Here is a 20,788-nt window from a genome sequence, read left to right on the forward strand (position 1 = left end):
GTAATTTGCGTCTTAGGTGACGTGAAGACGTGAGCGCGAACTTCTGACGAGCAGTGTGTGTGCGACGAAAATGTAGCCGCTCTCTTTTTTGCAAATTCGCACCGTGAAAACGTCTTCCAACGTAACAGATATCTTGAAGCTGTACTGCGAACGATGCTTGAAAGCTTCTGTCTGCCATGCAACCTTGCGAGCAGCGATAGAAAAGTGCTCATGTCGACGAGAAAGTGACACGGCGACACCGACTAAGTGACCGTTGTATGAAATTCCCGCCTTTCCGCCTCAGAGACGCTGAATGATCGCTCGCTCTCAAAGCGCCATCTGGCCAAGGTTGAAGATAGCCTGTGTACCAACGTTCATGGTTTAGTTCCATTGACGTTGCTGTGTACAGTAATAACACAGTGTGCAGTCAAATATGAAAGGGAACAGAGTTTGAGCATTCCTCTATTAATTACTCTGCAGTTATGTGTGACAAACTTAGTTTTTTTTTTCTGTTTTATAACTAGTTTTCAAACTCTTGGCGTATAATATACAATAGTAAATAAATAGCCAGAAAATTTGCAATTTTGTGGATAAGTTTTGTTCGCTCTCATACTGCTCACGACCACGGCTCACGACTGTACAGTACACTACAGTGTAAGTGCACTGAAGCAACTCTATGACTGCAGCCAAAGCACGGGCGCTAAGAGGTGCTACATCGTAGGTACTACTATAGGCATTTCGAGTACGGAATAAGTTTCATTCAGCTTTTTCGTCTAGATCAGCTGATGAACTCGGAGTACATTGTTTTCTTTTTCCCTCTCAAAAAGGTTTTACTAGCGACAGGCTCGCCCTCTGTTGCACCACTCCCAAAGTAAAACCTTCGAGCGTTTGTAGGCGCGGAATTCAAAATATGCGAAACACGCGCGCGGCCAGCTAATCAGTTAAGTGCTAGTCAAAGCAGCACTGCGGATTATAAGGCATGTGGTACTAGAGGGCTCCAGATTAATTTCGACCACCCAGCTTCAATAACATATACACCGAAATCGCAGTGCATGTTTGTTTTTATATTTTGCCTCCAGCAAACAGTCCAAATGAATGAAAAGCTAACGCAAAGTACAAGTGACAGGGGGAGCAATATGGAAAGGTCAGTAAAAAGCTCAAGGTTGTCTGTTTCGTGAAGTACACGACAGGTATACGTACAGCCCGGAAAATATGCACTCGCGCCATGTGGAGAGCGGAAGAGGTATCAGACAAGCCTCTCGTATGTCATATTAACGAGGGCAGGGTCCGGCGCGTATCCCGAGAACTCGGCGTGTGTGTAAACAGGCGGAATGCCGGCGCGCCCAAAGTTCGTCAGACAGCGCGGCGTCACGCACCGGCGACTTCCGACAGCTTCCCAACGGGCGGAAGCAAAACGGGGAATCGAATTGCTCGTTTGTTAGTCGGTTGACTGCGCCTCTCTCACGGCTGCCGATATCGGGTGTGGGGGAAACAAAATCAGCAAAAATGGCACCCAGTAATGCCCTCACCTCAGGGGTGACTTCCTGCTTTATATATTTTGACATTTCATTTTACGTTTGCACAACGGGAAGTGGTACACGAAAAATTATACTGGTATGATTAGTCATAAGAATCAAGAACTCAGTTAAGCCTACCTATCATGCACGAAGCTATGTATGTTAGAGCCCTTCAAAACAAAAAGAACGCAAGTGGACCAGTATATATGGGACTCATACAATTGGAACCAATCGGATTTCACTTTGTTCCAGTTACATATTTGAAAGTTCCAACTGCTTTCATTCGTTACATGTATTTTTAGGACGAATGTGTGCGGGTAGGTGGAACTTATTGCACGTTGTAGACTCGCGCATTCCTTATTGTTGCAGTACAACGAATATCGCCTACAACGAATTCTGGCATGCGGGACGTCTGGCAAGCCCGCAGCGCACAGTGCTCTGAAATAGCGGCGTGATCTCTTATGTAATCTAGCGGCGTCATCGTTACATAAACGAGCCGACGTCCTTTATGGAGTACGCGCTTTGTCGGCGTAAGTAGAGCGCGAAGCCGCTGCAACCCTGTACACCTTCCTTCCTTCCCTCCTTCGGCGTGTGACCCGAGTCATTTTGTCGGCGCCTTGGCCGCTCACGTCAAGACAGGGCGAAAATGCGACGCGTTTATAAAATCTCGCACGCAGTATGAGGTCAAGGACCGCGAATGGCACCACTGACCGGCGACGCGCCGTGCGCGTCGCGCTTCGAGACGACCATCGGTGCGACGTTCCGACGTGGCACGCGTACTGCCGCCGCAAAGCGACGCGTTCGGATGTCAAACCAGAGAAACGATGTCATTGTCGACTGCTCCATCCTCTTTCCTTTCGCCGAGCCGCGCCTGAGTGACACGAAACGGTGCCGAAATAAAGCCTCCACTCACACACCGCCGCACATCGCCGAGCACGGGAGCCGACGACGGAAAACGTTACGGCGCATGCGCAGAAGCGGCGCGCCTGCTTTTCCGGACGGGGAAATCTGAGTGTCCGGTTTGTTTATGTAGACTCAAGTGATGGAATTCTTTCTTTTTTGGTCGGTGCCACTGGGAATTGGATGAAGACCACCGTCGACGGGATTACTACACTATCCGCGCGTCGTTCGGCGTCAGCACCGGTGCTTGGTTTCGATGTGTGTGGACGCCGGAGAGCATGAGACGCGGAGACGGTGCTCGTTTCGACATTAGGCCTAGCGCCGTGCTGTGTTGTGCCTCGGAGAAGTGCAAGTTTGCGCCGTTATCGCCGCCAAAATGATGTCCAAACAAGAGTCAAAGTCACACACAGGTCCCAACCAAGTCAGAAAGGAGTTTAGCTCGTGGAGCCAGGCGATCTACGACGCGGTGCTCACGGCCGATGACAACGGAAATTTGAACTTGACCGTCGACGGTGGCTCCGACAGAGGCGAGTTTGCCTACTTTAGTTGTGTCAGTGTGGATAAAGTGAATTTCCTGAGCGGTCGAATCGAAGACGGCGACACGATCTTGGAGATCCAAGGACATCGAGTGGCTGGTTACACGAGAAACGACGTGCTGTCGCTGCTCAGCTACAGCGCACGAAACGACAGTGCCGTGTCGGTCCGATGCGTCAGAGCAGGTGAGTCGCCGGAAAAGTGTCAGCCGCTCGCGCTAGCCACACCAAATTATTCCTTAATTTGCGCAGTCCTTATTGGCAGCGTCGTCGCGCCTTCTTTGGGCGGTGACCTAAGCGGTTGGCTGTGCTTGGTATGTGTGCCTCGATGTCGCGCCTCTTATAATGGCGCACGGGAGGTCAACCGGTGTTTAAAGAGAACGGCAGCAGTAAACAAAACAGAAATACGCACTCGGAAGCTACTTGCAGGCGCGGTTCGAGGAAGTGCGCGAGAAAGTAAGAAACGATAAGCAACCGTGCAGCCCCCTTTTTTCGCGAGATACGGTACGGGAAATCGTGTAGCGTCTAGCGACTTTATCGAATCTGTTCTTTCTTTTCTCATACGAGCGTCTCGTTTCCTGAATGTAGCTCACGCCTCTGCGCGCATGCCGTCGAAACTGGCGTCTGCGCGAACAACGTCGCGCGCGGCCACTAATCTACACTTCGCGCTGAGAAGCGTTTTGATCGGAAACCTCGCTCGCACTACGCGCTTAGCGCCATGTATGCGTTACCTGGGCATGTGTTAAACTCTAGAAGCCTTGTAAGTCGGTTTTCAGGGAGTTTAGCGACAAATCTGTTGCACTGTCCGATCTGCAGCGTTTCGACTTAATGAAGGCGGTGGTACGAGCATACCCAGTCAAAAAAAACCATTGGAACCAATTGGATTTCCAATGGGTTCCAATTGGTTCCAATTGAACCATTTGGGTTTCCAATTGGTTCCAATTGGAATGGTGTTCCAATTGGATGGTCCAAATGGACTAACCAATTGAACCATTTGGGTTTCCAATTGGTTCCAATTGGAACACCGTTCCAATTGGGTGGTCCAAATGGACTAACCAATTGAACCATTTGGGTTTCCAATTGGTGAGCCCAATTGGTCTTACCCATTGCATGCAATTGGTCCGCCGAACTGCACCTAATTTATCCAATGAATGTTTGCATGTTTGACGAAAAAGGTAGAACTAATATGGTACTTACAACAAGAGCTATCAGCAGCTTAGCCTAATAAATTGTACTCATCACCTATACCACCACTGGAGCTGAAATTAAATTAAATATCTGCGCTCAGTGGGCAAGCGCCACCGGCCCCAGCATGAGAGCCTAATAAATTGGGTATATAGGTTGGAGAAGAAGTGTGCTCTGGATGTACATATTGAGCTAATGTATGCTACTAGTGCCTGAATGTGCAGTGTTGCTTGTGTGTGATGCATGTGTGTCTGTTGGCTTTGATTTTCATAAAAGCATGTTAATTTCAATTCCGTAGAAAAATGTTGATTGGTACTAGGCACAGTGTCTCCTTGCAGTCCTCATATATCAGTTTTCCTTTTGCACATTTTAATATGTTAAGTTGTAGAAATATTCATCCAAGATCCTAGCGCATATTATTCAAACATTTAGCTACCTTTCTCAATGAACGTAGAATATTTTGTGAATATTTTCTGGGTCAAATAACTGCCTGGCCTAATGGGTCCAATTGGCTAGTCCAGTTGGATCCAATTGGTCGGGGGCTAAAAACACAACTGGAACCAATTGGTTCCAATTGGGAAGTCCAATTGGAAGCAATGGGAATGTCCATTTAGTTCCAATTGGAATGTCCAATTGGTTCCAATGGTTTTTTTTGACTGGGTAAGCTCACCCAATGTGCTTTCGCCTGTTGCTGCTTTGCAGGACACCTCACCAAGGACTTGAGGCAGTACCTGAATACCCGCTTCCAGAAAGGCTCCATCGACCACGATCTCCAGAACACCATCAGGGACAACCTCTACCTGCGCACAGTGCCTTGTAAGAAAGAATTTTTGCATCGTGCACACTTTTCTGGAGTAACAGTTTTGGGCAGCTTCACTGCTTACCAGCTGCGACTCGTGTGTGTGTGTGTGTGTGTGTGTGTGTGTGTGTGTGTGTGTGTGTGTGTGTGTGTGTGTGTGTGTGTGTGTGTGTGTGTGTGTGTGTGTGTGTGTGTGTGTGTGTGTGTGTGTGTGTGTGTGTGTGTGTGTGTGTGTGTGTGTGTGTGTGTGTGTGTGTGTGTGTGTGTGTGTGTGTGTGTGTGTGTGTGTGTGTGTGTGTGTGTGTGTGTGTGTGTGTGTGTGTGTGTGTGTGTGTGTGTGTGTGTGTGTGTGTGTGTGTGTGTGTGTGTGTGTGTGTGTGTGTGTGTGTGTGTGTGTGTGTGTGTGTGTGTGTGTGTGTGTGTGTGTGTGTGTGTGTGTGTGTGTGTGTGTGTGTGTGTGTGTGTGTGTGTGTGTGTGTGTGTGTGTGTGTGTGTGTGTGTGTGTGTGTGTGTGTGTGTGTGTGTGTGTGTGTGTGTGTGTGTGTGTGTGTGTGTGTTATCATGAAAAGTGCAGTACTTAGTACTAGGTTGAGCCTTGAATAAGCTTGCACCACTTGTTGGCATTTTTTTTAATTGTGTATAATCGGCAGCTTTTTCGTGCAACAGCTTGACATGTTTGCATGTGACAGTTGCAGATACCGGGTGGAACTTGTTTTTCACCAAGCCCTTTACCTATGAATACCTGCAAATCGTGGTGCAGTGGTCATGGTGGTTGTGTTTGCTTTTTCTGTCTCTGTGCAACTGTCAGCTGTGCACAATGGTACCAAAAACACAAATGTGTGGGGATGGAATGGGTGCCCACACATTCGGCATTAGGCCTGCTATGTACAATCATTGTAGGGTTCATTTGGGTGACTTCAAGAGGTGGCAGGCATTTTTTCTAACCTGTTGCAAAAATGCTGGTGATGCTGCTGATGTAGACGTACTGCCTCTACGGTTCGGTTCGGTGAAAAGTGCTATTCATACAACCTGCTTTTTATTAGTGGAGTGGTAGTTTCAGTAGTCCTTTCATTCATACTCTTAGTAGAGACATCACACTCCAGACTTCACTATCTTGGTGCTTCAGCTACTTCACGATCTTTCAGTTGTGTTGGTACCGGGTCATATTACATTGCAGAGTATAACATAAGGTCACAGAGTAAGCCCTATACTTCTCATGTATTTTGGGGCACATTTAAGAGCTGTTTTCTGAGCAACTACTTCACATTATTCAAAATTATCTCTTCTTTTAGCTGGACTATAACTATTGTTTTGTAGTCCATGGTAGAGAGAGGGTGTGGTAGATGGTCCTTTTCGCATTTTCGCATTTTTGTGACATTCCAGTTCTAGTAGTTAGCTTTGTTTGTAATAATGGCCAAGTTATAAAAAATGGCACAACATTTTTAGATATTCAAGGTCAAAGACAAAAACATGTTTACTTTGTTGGGAGGAAGCAACGTGCACTGAAACATCTGCCTAGCAGCTGTTGCATATGTAGTCAGTACCAGAGTTGACTTTACATTTATTTGCTTGTCATTTTGCTTTTCCTGACTCCATTGTGATCTGTCCTGCATCTCCGAATAAATTATTTTCGATGGTGGTTTGCCCCCATATCGTGATGTAGCACCTTGGTGACATCTCAAATGCCTTCTGGATGTTAACTCGGGCCATGCTGCCATCATAAACTGCATCCAATGTGGCAATTCGAAGACGTACATTCTAAGGAATGCATCCTTTGGTGTGCACTTTGGAGTGATATGGTGAAAGGACTCGTGGGCATTTTTAGTTCGCTGGTGAAGGCACTTCTCGAGTAATTCTGGCTGAGCTAGTTGCTGGAAAACAGGTTTTGCAGCGTGACAAACTGATTTGGGTAAGCATCACAAAGGGCTCATTCATCTATTGGTCCTTACGTGCGCACCATGTGTTGGTGTCTTGCGCACAGCCTGTGACAGGGGCCGTTGTCAGTAAACAGCGTTATGCATATTTTCAATGTCTCCATCCAAAAGCAAAAGAAACCTTTTTAAATGACCACACAGGACTGAAGAAATTGTGTGGCCAACACGAGGTGAGAAGAGTACATGCCAGTGTTCAATAAAACGCAGAACGTACTTTTTTTCCTTTGCCTTGCTACTGTTAAGGAGTTAGCTGAGCTTAGGAAAATTTCCAGTTTTCATTTTGACATTATTTTTTTCTGACATAAATGTGGCTGAATAGGAGCTTCAGAGAAATTTGTAATTCCATGTGGTATCAAAAACCAGGTTTTTTAGCTTTACTAAAGAACAGAAAAGCAAAGGAGTGTCACTAAATAGTGTGCAAGATGGTCTCGGCATTCAAGGTCGATATAAAACCAAAATCTGTTTGTTTTTCTCTCAGTTTAAGCTTACCCTGTACCCTTAGACACCATTCTGATAAAGGCGTGGTGGGTTCGAATCCCACCGCTGCCACCAAGTAAACAGTAGGCCTGCAACACCAAACTTTTATATGTGTGTTCGTCATTTCAAGTTTCTGTTTCTAAAATAATTAACTAAATATCCTTGTGATGTGTTTATTTGTAATTATGTTAAATCGCGTGCAGTATTACACGGAGTATAAAATTGTGAATAAATTGCCTAAGTGTTAAAATTCCAAAAGTGTGATGGTGAAAGAGGGCTAAGCATTTTTGGTGAACTTGGGGGGCTGACAAGTTTTATCAAATAGTGGTTAGAGTAAAGAGAACACATGCAGCAAGGGTATGTTCGTACATTGGAACTGTGTTTGAAACTATGTTTGGAACGGAAATGGATTTGTAATGAAACTATGTTCACGTAATTAACCAGGAAAGATTGTGGGTAATCATGTGCACATAGTTGTTTCAAGGCGGTAGCATTAGCATGGTTGCATTTTTGAGTTAATGGGTGCTTGTTGAGTGAGTCACTCGGATCAAAAATATTGCTGATTTGCATTGTGGGCAGGGTTTGAAGTTTAGGCCCTGAAGGGCTGCACACAATCTTGATATTCAAGCTGAAGCGGGCTTAACGGGGTCCTGAGGCATTTTTTGAACACGCCAAGTAAGCTGACCCAGTAGTGCAATCACATGCTGATAAACATCGAAGCCAAGTACTGCCGCCCTAGGTGTGTGGTGGGGGTTCTACAGTCATGCTTAAAAAATGTTTTTGATTTCCTGTTTCCTTTCTAGCAGATAATTGAAAGGATCCAGGAAATGAAACTCCGTGTACAACAGCCACCAGGGGGAGCGGCAGGGCAGAGAAAACAATCCTGGCAGGCTGTATGCCTGAGCCTGCAGCTATCAGATTTGCTGTGCAAGAAAAAAAACAACAACATAAAAGTATAAAGCATTGTTGCTGGGCAGGTTGTCACGGGCACCTTGCAGTGCCGATGATGATTCATACACTCCGGAGTAGTAGGAACAAAAAAAAAAAGGTGTGAAAGCTTTGGAAGATCGGGGATGAGAAGGTGCAATTTCAGACTGCTGATGTCTCCAGTGATGCAGATTGTAATTTAAAAAATTCTTGGCGTAGGCGACGCCACTGGACGTGGCCCTTTATGCAGCACAGATTTCTCAGCTTCGGTGTAATTTGTTTCAGGGTCCTTTTAAGTGGGCAGCTGTAGTAAGCACAGATCAGGAAGTGCGAGCAAATGTAAGAAAATGCAACACAAGCAAGCAAAACTAAGCAAAGGCCTCGACTTGGAACTGGTGGGATGAGATTTAAGGAACACTACTTTAATTTTGCTACTTATGATTCAGTTGCAGGTGAGGCGAAGTATTGGGGCTGTTATTTGCGGCAGAGCAATGTACACTCGCCGTCAAAAGTAAATGGAAGGCAACTTTGTCAAAACAATTTAATTTCTTTAAATCTAAAGCATAATGGTCCATGTCTGTTGGTGCACAGCGCAATTCGCACAATCACAATTAAGTTGCATTTATGTATTGAAGGATGCTTGAATTGGGGGAGCAATGATTAAATTTTTTCGTTAATACTGCCTTCCATTTACTTCTGACGGCACTTGTACATGGCCGCTGCTGTCTGCTGTGTCTTCACACTTGAATCTTTAGTTTCTTGCCTTAGGAATCACTGAGTGGAGTAAATCTGTAGTATAGTTTGTAAGGTGTGCTGTTTCATTTCCTAATTAATGAGAAAATGATGCTCCATGTAAATTCTGGCGGCTTTGAGTTTTTTAAGATAGGCTGCGAAATCTGTGTACTTGGTAGTTTTGCTTTTCACTGTCATTGAGAAGTGGCTGGTGTGGGCAGTAATGAAGTCCACAAACAGTTTCGAATCTCTGCTAGTCAACTTTTGGAATCGCTTTGGCGAGTCAAAGATAACCCGGCGATGTTAAGCGTAAGAGCAGAACAAAGCCTGGAAGCGACCAGAATTTTGTGCGAGTTACATGCATATCTAATCGTGCATGTCGCAGTGTAAAAGCAATGAAACCTTATTGTAATAATGACCAAGACTTCAGTTGCTCGACTGTACAGTGGAAATTTAAATCCTGTATAACCTTCTTTGCTTTTGCACTTTTTCCAACGTAGGTTAAAATGCTGGGCTGTTCTAGTGTTATTGATTAGTAAGAGTGAAGGTAACTTGGGCATGGGCTTGAATGCTGCTTCAATTGCCATGACTTGAGTGTGTCACTAAGTGGCTGTCTCAAATGTCGGTCATCTTTCCCGGTCTCAGGCACAACACGGAGTCCCCGGGAGGGAGAAGTGAATGGTGTTGACTACACTTTCCTGACTCTAGAGGAATTTGTGGCCCTTGAAAGAAGTGGTAGCCTGCTCGAGAGTGGGATCTATGAAGGCAAGTGGTCTTTTACTTTACTTTCAATAGCTGCCTCTCCTTTTTTCTTTGTGTTACTTTTTGTCCAGCCTTCATTCTGCATTTGCCTTGAATATAAGCTACATTCTGGACTTCAGCTGGGAAAATTTGGTGTTAGTTTTGTCAAGGGCCTTTCACCGCACTAGGTAAAGGCTTCTTGGGCTATGTGATGATGCAGGGTAAAATGGTATCCAAAGGGAATAATTTTTGACAGGCATTAAAGCAGTCTTTGCTCAAAAGTTTTAAACGGACACTGAGGAGAGCACTATTAATATTTTTTTTATAGTAAAATCCGATAGTTCGGCATGTCATGGCTTCGTTGCCACTTGGCCGGCAGCGAAAGATGCATTTATTTCTAAGAAATTTGGATTCGAAGTTGAAAAAGTTTTTCCCGCTGCTCTGATTCAAACTTGAGATTCTCCTATGACGACACAGGACTAAGAGACGCGAAACATGACGTGCGCATGACGTAGCGCAGACTCCGTGATTTCTGACGGCCAGCAGTGCGGCCTAGCAGCAGCCGAAAAGAAAGCTACCGCCAGCCGCACGTTGAAGGCATCTATCGGCTATTGCGGCCGTCGCTACAGTCGCTTCGATTACGTTTGCACTGGCGTTTTTCCAGCGTTAAGATGGATCTCGTTCTCGAAGTCGTCAACGAAGTTCTCGCAAATAGACACCTTTAGCATACCGTGTACCTTGTTACCGCTAGCGGAATACCGGGAGCCCGCCTACCGCCGGAAAACAGGCGCTGATTTGTCCCGATGCTTCAGCAGTGCGCGTAGCTGCCGGGCACGTGGCGCCATCTGGCGATGTCAAGGAGATTTGCGCATGCATTGGCTGCGCCTCAGTGATTCATGGCTTCTCGGTTCCTGGTGTTGCTAGAATCATTCGTTCTAGCAACACTGTTTTGTCCTATGATCTCATCACGCTTGTACTTGTGAGTTTGGCCTGTGGCAGTGATACCTGTATTTTGGTTCTTGCTCTTTTCTACGTTACAAGAGCTTTGTTGTCAGTATGAGTGGCGTTTTTGTAATCAGGAGCTGGTATTCTGTCGATACAAGCCAACTTCAATTTCTCCTCAGTGTCCCTTTAAGTTTGAAAGTTTGAAAGAAAACTTTACTGTTTCATAATTGCAGTAACTTTTACGACTTTTGATCTGTGAGAGAAAAAAACCAATGATTTAATTGTGTCTACATTTATATGGCTACCAAATGAAATCTATATGTGTTTACAAACTGTCTATGGCATTGCAGTTAGACTCAAGAGGAATGTATTTTCAGTAATGAGATAAAAGAGTGGCAGAGTGCTGTTGCTGTTGTGAAATGGATGCACCCAATTGGGAATTGCCCTTAAATTCAACAGCATTTCCTGTTCTCATTTTACTCCTGGAATGCTGTTTTGGAATTTGAATGTTTTGGTGTGAGCAAAACGAGTTTACTGAACATGGCTCTTGGCGAGTTTTGCAGGGGGTGTCAGTGAAAATCATGTGATTGAATTAGAATGGCACTAATGATGATTAAAATAAGGTGTCACTTGAGTGAATTGCAAAAGGCAAGAAAAAGAAAATGAAACACACTGAATGAAATGCATCATTAAATTCTGCCGTCCCTTGGCCCAGAACTGGCTTCTGGAACTTGACAGCACTACCCACTTGACAGTGCATGTCTTGGCGGGAAGTTGTTAGGGTCACCAGCTGTCCACGATGCTTGCTGACGGACTCCTTGGGGCACTGTTCATGTGTTCTGCACAAGTGTGATGGGTGCTGGCTGCATTTCTTTCATTCGTGGTGTAAACGATGGTGCCTTGTATGCCTCTCCCCTGCAGGCAACCATTACGGTACCCCCAAGCCGCAGGAGGAAGGCCTGCTGCTGCCCGGGGCGCACCCGTCCTCGGAGGGCAAGCGGCGCAGGAACCGCTCCAATGTGGAGGCCATGACGGCCAAGTCCCAGGAGCCGGCCCCGTCGCCCAGCCCCTTGCAGGGGGGCACGGCCAACGGGGGCGGCCTGTTGCCCAGAGATGCCAGCCCCGGGGCCTTCGACCTGGAGCCGCTTCCCGCCTGCTGGGAGAAGGCCTACACTGAGGACGGCGAGCCCTACTTCATCAAGTGCGTGGCACACTGGTCACATATACGCATGCGGCCGTGAAGTGTGGGGAGGTATTGCATGAGTGTAGGTGTTGAGTGCGAGGGGATGGGCTGTTGCACTCATGACGGTATGTAGAGTGGTGGGCTATTGCATGCATACAGGTGTCAAGTGCATGCAGTTCTGAATGCATGGAGTTATAGAAAGCGAGGGGTTATGGCGAGCTTATGGGTAACAGTACGAGGTGTATCGCCATCAGCTTTCGCCCACTGCCTGGGGTGGTATGAAAATGGGCAGGGCCAAAGGGACTTGTGGGTAAGCAGAAATCCTGTTGGCGTTATGTGATGTTGCATAGTTGTTGGGTGCACTGACATGGATCAAGGACTGGACCAGCCTTGCAAAAATTCTTTTCAGGACATTTACGTGTCTCCTGACCAGTGCCCTGTTGACGAGTGATTTTCTTTTGTGGGATGCGTCCCTTTTGACATATGCTGAGGAATGTTCTGCTGTACTTCTGCGGCTTAATGTCAACTTTGTGCTGTGTATAATGTAACATGCCGAATATGTTGCATGTGGTAGCCCGCATAAACCAGGTGGTGGACAGAAATGCCCTTGATGCAGGAAGGCTCAGTGCTGATTACTATGTCATGTGAAAACGAAACTATTTCCAGAAGTAGTTGTTAAAAAATGGGAATCTAGCTCTCTTTTTATTATTTATTGGCTCTCAGTGGCACTGCTCTTGAATCCAGCAATGTCTGCTAGCTATGTGGGGAGCACCATTTTTTGGCAGTTCTGCTGGGGCTTTTTTAAGGCATTTGCTACCCTCCCTGCAATAGCCAGGAGTGATGTGTAACAAACACAACACTAGCCTGCTCAACGATCAGTAAAGAACAGCATTGAAAAGAAGGTGCAATAAGGGAGTAATTACTCATTGACATTCACCCAAGCGCAGCCATAAGACAGCGAAGGAAAGCTATACAGCTTCCACGGAAACTTTGAAGTTAAAGAAAAATTTGACCTCCCAGGACCACCGCTTCACTGGAGCAGTCGCTGTGCCAGCTGAGCTAACCGGGATGGCTAGCTTATGGTAGGGTGAGAGCGAATTGGTCAAAAACTCGTAAGTGGGAACAGTGTTGGTTAAAAGAAGGTTGACCAAAAGAAGGTGTGTGTACTGAAAAACCCAGTTGCCACATGGTTGGTGCTGATGAATCAAGAGTAACTCAAGCACCATTAAAACAGAGAAGTGCTAGTTAGGTAATTGTCAGTTGACAGTAATGTTGGTTTTGGTATTTGACTATAATATTGCATTTATCTAGGCACTGCATGCCTAGGTCGTGCTGCAAAATTAGGTTTATTGCAGTTTTGGAGGAATTGAATAATTAGTGTGTGCTAACCTTATACGATATTGGAGCTTGATAAATTGAGCGATTTGTTCATTCTATATCATTTGTATTTAAAGTGCCTGCTGCCTGAGTGAAATACTGTCAGGATGTTGTTAAGGGAGCAAGATTGATCATTACATTTCATGGCATTCTATTTAGGCGTTAAACACTCAACTTTAAATGAAGTTTCCACTGCCACTGTACTGTCATTTTGCAGGCTTATTAATGCCATATTTCTTTTTTTTTTGCTGGTGTGTTTTTGGCACGCATCATATGGCTGACCGTAGGGTTTATATAAATAACTTCTGGTTTAACTTGACCAGAGTTCAACAGTGATATCAGATGTAGCAGGTTTAATTTCTGTGCTTAGCATAAGTTATTATTAAGCTCGGTCCATTGTCAAGAATTTCATGCTTGGACCTCGTCTGGGCATAAAATTTAAAATGTCATTCTTTCTCATCGTGTTTCAGCCACAACACCAACACCTCGCAGTGGCACGATCCAAGGTTGAGCAAGTCTAGAGTCTCATACGACGGGGAATATGGTGAGTCAGCCTACTGCGTGGTGGCACTGACCTGCCTCTCTGTTTGCTGCTTTTGCAAATAACCTTCCTTCTAACTCGCATGGTTTCACTATTCCTCTCATTAGAAGGTGAGTGCCTCATCATGCATAAGCTCTTGCATCACACTGAATTAGATCGCATTTGCTGTTTCCCTACATGTGCCTCCCTACTTTGCTGCTTGCAGAGCTGCCCTACGGCTGGGAGAGGATCGATGATCCACACTATGGGACATATTACATAGAGTAAGTCGTATTGCTGCTTTGAGTCGTGACGCATATCGCGCTAGCATGCCCTGTGCAAAACGTTGTCGGTTTCCTGAATCTACACTTCATTTTTTTTGCAGCCATGTCAACAGGAGAACACAGTATGAAAGCCCACTGCCTCATCTAAAGCTGCAAAATTCACCTGGTAGGTATTAAGTGAAAGTTGCTTGGTGGATTTGTTACGGCCTTCCTGATGGTTTTTTCCTTGAGCCATCCTGTGCTTGGTACCACTCCTGTCAGTGTCACTTGCTTGCTAAAACAGCAAATGTCACACCTTTATGTCTGTATTGGCAAAAAATTTTCAGACAAGCATGGTGCTTTTTTTCCCCCAGCGTACTGTGTCTTACATTGTTGGACTTTTCGTGAAACCCTTTTTCACCGGTTTTTTCCTATTTGTTCCAACGCAGTATAGAAACTGTGATGAATTTAAGGCCTTTCATTCCTAATTTTCTTTGATACCCATTATTCGAGTCTTTGTGAGGTGTGCAGGGATAAAAGAGGGAGCTGAATTTGAATTTTATGTGGTGTGATTTGTTTGTGAAGGTTAATGAGCCAATGAAAGCACATTATGCGGTACCACACTGGTAGACAAACAAGCTTAGACTGCTACTCACTGTTTTGTAATGTTGCACGGGCATTGCTATGTGATCTTGTCAAATAAAACTGAGGCCACGTGTGTCAGAATGTTAACCGAAATGGCTGCATCACTCATACCTTGCCGCTTTGTGTAGTGAAATTGGCTTTCACAGAGTGTGTAGGATGGGACGCAAAAGGTATAACTGCTGACATCTGTTGCCACATCCGCAGGCTCGCCTGGCTCTGGAGCGAGCACAGTGCAAGGTAACGGCAGTGTCGGGGGCGGCTGCATCTCCCCAGGCAGTGGCCAGCAGCAGCTGGCGACGGCGAGTCCGCAGGGCTCTCAGTCGTCCCAGCAGCAGCTGCTGGGGAGTAGCAACAGCGCTGCCTCACAGCAGCCCCGAGAGACCAGCCCGGCCCCCGGCACCTCGTCGGCGAGCCCTTCCCACCACCACCAGCGGCCACAGCAGCACTCCCCTGCGACCGGCGGCACCCCTTCTTCCTCCGCTGCGAACAGCAACAATAACCGTGAGTGCCGTCGGCCGCGCACACCCCCCTCGCGGCACTCCCCGTTGTTCCCCTGCCTGCCCTGCCTGCGGGACCAGCCCCCGACTAACTCCTCCTCGCCCCCGTCCTCCGAAGAAGGGGCCTCGCCCCCGACCACAGCTGTGCCTCCGGCCGTGCCCACGCCATCGAGCGCCGACCACCGCCAGCAGCATCAGCAGCAGCAGCAGGGGTTGCTGATGCAGCTGGGAAGCCCTGCCTCCCAGCCGCCACAGCCCACTACCAACCACAGGCCTGCTGTTCCTGGTGCCATCACGACCACGCCCACCTCTGCTGCGGCGGCTGCCGCCGCACTGCGCACGCACCGGCCGCCTCCTGCCACTCCCACGCGGGACAGCTCTTCTCCATGCACAGCTGCTCTGCCCACCTCAGGTGGGCTGGCTTAATCACAGATTACATTCACGGCACAGGCTGCTGTTGCGTGTGGCACTGTAGCTGGCTGGTACTTGTTGCTTCTCGTGCTGCTTCTCTGCATGCAGGTGCTCCATGACTGTGAGAGTAATTCCCGCAGCCATCGTACAAGGACCTCACACTGCCACACACCTTATGCAAGATAGCCTGTGCTACTCATAGTTTCCAGCTCAAGGGCCTGCCTTGTGCCTTCGCATGTGTGCTGCAGCTAATGTCTTTGGTGGAACGGCAGAAGCACTACTGGCTTCTGGCCTCGCTTGCTACTCTGCAGTGTGTGCAACTGTGTGGTCCGTGCGTTGGCATAGTGCATGGGCATGCTGATGGTGGCATGATGGCCCACTTGCACCTTTTGTGGGTCTTCTAACAGCTTGAATTACCCGGGGAAAATGTCTCTTTGATGACTGTACTAAAACTGACATCACAAGTAACACCTGTAGCACACTTGACAGAGAGGTGTTGCTTGCAAAGAATGTTGGGTGGATGAAAAGGTTTCGTTTTTAAAAAACTGAAGAATGTGCTGCATTTTAGTATGTCATGGTATAAGGCTTGATGCTTCTGTGTAATGTACAAAGTTTTTTCTCAAGCTCACAGACAAAAGAGGAGACAGTACTGCACTCTGAAACTCGTTTTATGAGAGTTGCTGTTCTTTCATTTCTTTTTAGTCCCTGAAGCTTTCGCTTTTCTCTTGGCATTTCAAGTACCCTGGAAATAGGCCGCCACATGTGGTGTAATACATGCAGAACTTGTGATGCTTGGCTCGTCATGACTCGTGTCATAATCGTTTTCTTTTTTTTTTCCCCCTAACAATACACATGTGCTCTCCTTGTCAATGTGCAGACCATTCCCCACATGGTGGTGCCCGCCTGCCCTACCTCTTCACTCGGAACCCAGCCGAGCTGCAGGGGGACATCATCCACTCTTCGCTCATCAAGAGTGCCCGGGGCTTTGGCTTCACTATTGTCGGCGCGGATGAGAACGACTCGGAGGAGTTCCTCCAGATCAAGAGCATCGTCCCAAACGGGCCTGCCTGGGCTGACGGGAAGCTCCGTACCGGTAAGGAACTCTGTGCCAGTCCCTGTGGTGCAGCAAATTGTTGCAGCTGTGCAGGCCAAGTGCGAACGGCACGGAGCAGCTGAACTGTTAGTTTAAATCGAGGGTTTGCTGTCAACCTAACCAATGATTCCTTAATTTCGATGCCTCCCAAGTTTAGCCAGTTCCAGCAAATGGAATCCTTTCCTACTGCCCTTTCTTTCGCTTTCCCAACCAATAGCTAGCTTTCGTGCCTGCTCCGTACCTGCAGTGAGAAGGGAAGAGCACCCAGTCACTGGCAACATACTGTGAGAAATAGGCGAACAAACTGTAGAGCGCAGCCCTTGAACACCTGTTCGTCGGTTGAATGGCGTCCCTCGCCGTTGGCCTTGGCGTAGCCGGTTGAGCGAACGAGTAGCACAGCGAAGGATGAAAGAAAGCGCACGCGGAGTGCAGCGGAGGATAAGTGCGGCGATAGCGAAGAGAGCACAAGGAGGAGGGTACAGTGGCTGATAGATGGCGCCAGAATAGCGTGCGCTGCCGTCCATTTGGTGGATTGCTATGTGCTGCTCAAGCTGGAACACAGCGCTGTCTCTGTTCAGCACTGCGTGTTCCGTATGCAGTCACGTATGGTTCAGATACTCTTGCACCTGCGCTCAAAAAATGTATTACCAAGGATCGTAATCATCAGCCAGTTTTTTTGCTCTTTTTTTTCTTCACGAGGTGGCACTTTGTAGAGGAGAGAGTGCCAGACATGCCAAGAGTTCAAGCTATGGCATAACATTCCTCACTCTAAAGAACCCCGGGTGGTCGAAATTTCCAGAGCCCTTCACTACGGCGTCTCTCATAGCCTGAGTCGCTTTGGGACGTTAAACCCCATGAACAATAAACCACTCCATTAGAGGTGCTGCAGTGTGAGGGGTAAATGATCGGAGATTTCGGAAAGGGTCCTATTGCGAAGCAATGGAGCTTGTATTGAATCAAAGGAGGTGTTCTTCCAGCAAAGCTGTCAACTCACTCATGCTAGGACACTTTTGTACTCTGAGCTACAGCTGTCAAAAAAATAATCGAGTTGTGCTCTCTCTCTTTCTCTCTCCCTCTTGCTGCCTTCCCTCCCCAAGGCGATGTGCTCGTGTATGTCAACGGCATCTGCGTCCTGGGCTACACCCACCAGGGTGTGGTGAGCCTGTTCCAGTCCATACCACCGGGCGAGATGGTGCACTTGCAGGTGTGCCGGGGCTACGCCCTGCCGTTCGACCCCGACGACCCAAACACCGAAATCGTCACCACCATGGCAGTCAGCTCTCCCGACGACTCCATGGCACACCACAGGCCTCGTCCAGACGACTACCAGGTGCGTGTGGGATCTGAGCAAATGAGGAAAATGACCTCAGTGCTGCTTGGGCTTTTCTTTTAGAGAGGGAGCTGTGCGGAGGAGTCTCCTTGGGGTATTTTGTGTTGTAGTGTGACATAACAGAAAACTCGCACGCTACTCAGGGGGGAAGTTATCTATTAAAGCATTGGGGTTGGGGCATAGTCCGCTTATCATTCACTTTGTCTTGCTGGAGGGTAAAAAGTTGGACGATTTTTTTTTCTCCACAAGTCTAAGATAATGTGGACTGTTGAGCATGTTGCATGCCGGTGACGCAGTGATGTGTGTGAAGTGTCAAAAGCAGTGGAATTCTTCGAGGCAGAACTCCTCCGAAATGATAGTTGGGGCTCTCTTGTGAGCTCTAAGAAACTAACTGGCTTGGAACTTGGAGGCTAGTAGTGGCTGCAGTTGTAGAGGCGCAGGTGCTCCCGTTTGGCAGCCCCGAGCAACCTGATGGCCTGTGAATACTGTGAAAATGGAAATGAAGTTTGATTTGTCTTTCCTGTGCTACAGTTTTTGTCGAGCTTTTTGTCTTGGTCGCATTTGCATTGTTGTTTGTCATTACTTTTGACCCTTGTGGCTTGCATACTGTGCTGACTGTATAGTTCCTTGCATAGTAGCAGTTAAAATTATTTCAGCCAAAATTCCTTTGTTTTTGCTGCTTGGAGCCCAGTATATCTGCTCAGACATCGGTTATTTTTTTTTTGTGAGTGCACAGGCTGGGGAAGTTGAAGCAAGGAGCATTATCTTTCACTAAAATGCCATATAATCTTGAGTAAGAGCCGCACCCATTTATAGGCCATACCTCCTTTGTTGGACTGGATAAGTAATAAAAAGATCAGGTAATACTTTTTTTATTTACTTTGTATATGGGCCACACCTTCAAAATTCACACCCAAAGTCTTTTTGACAATGTGCGGGCCTTACAGGAGTTTGGCATGGAAGTTAGCAGGCATTTATCAGTGCGCGTTAAATTCTCCACCCCTTCACTACAGTGCCCTTTTTCCTCTTCCTTCTTTTACCCCTTCCTCCATCCTTTCCCTCACAGTGTAGTTGAGGTGTCCTCCGAGGAGTGAGACAGTTACAGTGTCTTTCATTTCCTCAGAAGCAAATTTGATTTTCCTGCCAAGAAACAATTAATCTTAAATTGTTTGGCATGGTTTTGTAGTGCTTGCTTACTACATTCTTTAAGTTAGAAGGCATCATTCACATCAGCTAATTGATCCTTGCTCAATGTTAGTGAATGCAGTTTCAGCACGTTCATGGAAACAGAGTCAAAACTGAGTGGGGAGCTCTCTAATTGATCCTGTTAGGAAGTGCACTTTTAGCACGTTGATGGAAACAAAGTCAAAACTGAGTTGGGAGTTCTGTTGGAATCTTATAATTGATATCTCTTGGGGTTATGCTACTTGGGGGCAAGTACAGGAACTCATGAAAGTCGGGGGCCTCCGAGAGGATATTTTTTTTAGTTTTGTGCATTTGTGTCCTTATCCTTAGATGGGAAAGGAAAGCGTGCAGCATGTACTGCCGTTCATTATTAGGCGTGTGCGTCTTCTTTTAAGATCTGTGTGTAGTTGTTGGTTCTGGAGCCTCAGTGCTGGTCATAAACATCTCTTGGCTCGGGGTATTTTATTTGTTCTTGGTTACACATGCAGCTTGACTGTGTCTTTGAAAATATCTTGTTTTTTTTTTTTGTATGTGTGTGTGTGTGTGTGTGTGTTTCTGCCACACAGCAGAACTGTTAAAAGAAAAACCTTTTGCTTCCTATTTGTGGAGATTTGTGCGGAGAGAAATAAATCATGTCCAGTTTATATAGTCAGCGGAGTTCAAATGTGTTGTCAGCCAAGGTAAAAATGCCAAAGAGATGTGACACTTATACACGTAAGCGTTATTCAAGACTGAGCAAAGCTTGGAAAAAAATGGCAGTCTTAACAGTCTTTTCGATAATCATGAGGTTGCAGCAAAGTTTGTTCAGTGGCTGCCCTAAAACCCCACCCAAAACTAGACACGAGCCTGTTTGCTATGAAAGGAACCAGTTCAGCTGTGTGAGATCATTGTGGGTTGTGAAAAGCTTTTGTTGATTCCATCATGGAACATAGTGGACAAGGGTGGCTTTGCCGTTCCTACTTCACCCACCTGTCCCTGCTGCTTCTGCCAGGACATTTACTCGAGCAAGAGCCTGGAAGATCTCGACAGTACGGAGTCTCGGACGCGGCCAGCCAAGTCCATGCCGGACCTCAGTGGTCCAGACCGTCCGCGACCGCAGAGGCACAACAGTGCAGACCTGCTGAGTGTCAGCGGTGGGGGTGGCGCCCCGGACATCCTCGATTTCACCGGTCCCGCTTCCCCTGGAGGTGCGGTTGGCGCTAAGCCCCAGAACCTGACCGTGGAGATTGTCAAGGGAACCTCGGGTTTTGGGTTCACCATCGCAGACAGTGCCTACGGCCAGAAAGTGAGTCCCTGGGGTGGCAGGCTTGTCAAACTGTCCTCAACTTGGCCAGTGACTTTGGCACTGCTGGCAGCTATGAACACGTCCTGCAGAACTGTGTAGTTGTTCACTGAACATCTGAACTGGAGCTGCTGGCCTCACAGCTTGAAGCTTTTGTATGACCTATAATTGTAATAATACTAGTTATAATTGGCTATTAGGAAAGGAAAGGCGAACAACTGTCTCACTCAAGGTGGACCCCCAAAGTGTACTGTGAAGGAATTGATGAAGCAGGGATTGAAACAAGGATGGCAGAAAAAGGCACTTTAGTTCAAGAGTCCAAATTGACTCCAA

General features: G+C 47.0%; 1 protein-coding gene across 7 annotated transcripts in view; it reads left to right on the forward strand.

Annotated features, from left to right (window-relative positions):
* The first annotated feature begins 2,461 nt into the window (after positions 1-2,461).
* Positions 2,462-20,788, forward strand: part of Magi (membrane associated guanylate kinase, WW and PDZ domain containing protein magi) — a 48,241-nt gene continuing 29,914 nt past the window's right edge. For 2 of the 7 annotated variants that reach the window (XR_016288653.1, XM_089570357.1), the window contains exons 1-11: positions 2,463-3,115; positions 4,817-4,930; positions 9,629-9,748; positions 11,591-11,870; positions 13,700-13,773; positions 13,976-14,033; positions 14,135-14,199; positions 14,862-15,566; positions 16,443-16,658; positions 17,756-17,988; positions 20,165-20,458. Coding sequence is in view for 2 of the 7 variants with exons in the window: in XM_089570357.1 (XP_089426483.1) it covers positions 2,773-3,115; positions 4,817-4,930; positions 9,629-9,748; positions 11,591-11,870; positions 13,700-13,773; positions 13,976-14,033; positions 14,135-14,199; positions 14,862-15,566; positions 16,443-16,658; positions 17,756-17,988; positions 20,165-20,458 (2,502 nt within the window). In the remaining 5 variants the exon portion in view is untranslated. Of the gene's footprint in view, positions 3,116-4,816; positions 4,931-9,628; positions 9,749-11,590; positions 11,871-13,699; positions 13,774-13,975; positions 14,034-14,134; positions 14,200-14,861; positions 15,567-16,442; positions 16,659-17,755; positions 17,989-20,164; positions 20,459-20,788 lie in introns of all 7 variants that reach the window. The other 5 variants (XR_016288655.1, XR_016288656.1, XM_089570358.1 and 2 more) reach the window with 5 other exon arrangements.

Source organism: Amblyomma mixtum, chromosome 2 (genome assembly GCF_055824585.1).
Source record: "Amblyomma mixtum isolate Tamu chromosome 2, ASM5582458v1, whole genome shotgun sequence".
NCBI classification, from domain to species: Eukaryota; Metazoa; Arthropoda; class Arachnida; order Ixodida; family Ixodidae; genus Amblyomma; species Amblyomma mixtum.